The 1,535-nt window shown below is 26.8% G+C and overlaps 1 protein-coding gene across 1 annotated transcript in view; it reads right to left on the bottom strand.

The window, feature by feature from the left end:
- Positions 1-369: 369 nt before the first annotated feature.
- Positions 370-1,535, bottom strand: part of LOC119676327 (putative exonuclease GOR) — a 1,725-nt gene continuing 559 nt past the window's right edge. Inside the window, exons 2-5 of the mRNA XM_038087567.1 lie at positions 1,330-1,533; positions 966-1,266; positions 599-858; positions 370-526 (exon numbers count right to left, since the gene is read on the bottom strand). Coding sequence (XP_037943495.1) covers positions 447-526; positions 599-858; positions 966-1,266; positions 1,330-1,533 — 845 coding nt within the window. The 3' untranslated portion in view covers positions 370-446. The remainder of the gene's footprint in view (positions 527-598; positions 859-965; positions 1,267-1,329; positions 1,534-1,535) is intronic.

The following is a 1,535-nucleotide window of genomic DNA, read 5'->3' on the forward strand; positions in this document are numbered from 1 at the left end:
ATTTACAATTGTAATAAAAAAAAATTTATTTCAATTGTTAATTGTTTTTAAATATGATTTTATGAAAAAACATTAAATAACAGAACTAATATGAATTATATATACAACAATGTTATGATATCAGTTACATAATGTTTGACCCTTCTGTTGTTATACAAATATTAAATAACTTATATATTAAATTACACTTACACCTACACTCTTCCTATATATTAATACGATATTTAAATTAGTTACATTTTTTCCTATAACATAAATTTTCTTCAGAATACAGTAAGTTTTTTAGTTACTCTCTTTAATTAAAAAATAGTAACTATAAAATAGTTAAAATAAGAAATATAATTAGCAAATTAAAATTCGTAAAACATCTATTTAATTTCCTTATTCAAGTTATATTTTACAAATATTTGATTGTTACAACGCAAATATTTAGAATTTAGATTTTACTAAGCAATACGATTACGAAGATAAAATTTCAATAATTTTATGCATACAGCAGCATCTTCAGCACTGTTATGTCCATGCTCTGAAAGACAACAAAAAAAAAATACAATTATATATCATTTAGTATATAACATAACCATTGAAGATTACTTACCACTTTCTTGAATTATTAGCTTTAAGAATTCAATACACAGCGTTTTAAGTGCACGTTTCTTTGGTGGTCCCATTCGATGCGGAAATAAAATCGATGTATCTACCACTGAGCTATGTATTATTTTTAATGCCTTTAAATCACTTTCCAAACTGTGACCCACAAGTATCGATTTAGAATGTATCATCGACAGCAATACCGCTTGCACATTGATTAATTTACAAGTGACATTAGATAGCATGCTCTCTGTTATGCCAGAATAACTTAATAAATAATTAAATATAAATATTTTTATTAAATAAACAATTTGTTATTAGATTAAATTAATTAAATTAATTTAGTTCTAATTCGAATTTAGTTTTTGACTTACACTGTATTATAATCAATAATTTTATTATCGGGTTTAACTAGTGAATCATAAGCAATATCACCATTGATATCTACGACGGTTATACGTGTTAATTCAATGCCTTCAGTTGTGTAGCACATCTCACAATCGAGTGCATATATATCATTCTTTTTATATACATAACTAGGATCTTTGTCCATAGTAGTAACATAACCTTTCAATATGTTATTCTGCGTATTATCTGTGACATGATAATTTGCATACGAACAACCAGGTGAGTTCATCGAATTCTGACAGCAACGATACAAACTTTCAGTAAAATCTAAAAGTAAACAAAGTAAAATACATAAAAAATAAGTATATTTTATACAGTAAAAATACTTACTGTTAAACCGACCGATACCCTTCGCATGATAATTGCATTCGTCGACACATTGTTCATCGTACATATTTATATTGAAAAGTTTGCCGCAACGACTACATAAACGTTCATATTGGGAAACATAATTCTTTTTGGCTCTAATCAAATTTATTTTAGCCATGCCCGCGCGTTCACCTGGTCGCGGAAAACCATTTTGTTCCAATTGCTCT

Source organism: Teleopsis dalmanni, chromosome 2 (assembly GCF_002237135.1).
Source record: "Teleopsis dalmanni isolate 2A chromosome 2, ASM223713v2, whole genome shotgun sequence".
Lineage (NCBI taxonomy): Eukaryota > Metazoa > Arthropoda > Insecta > Diptera > Diopsidae > Teleopsis > Teleopsis dalmanni.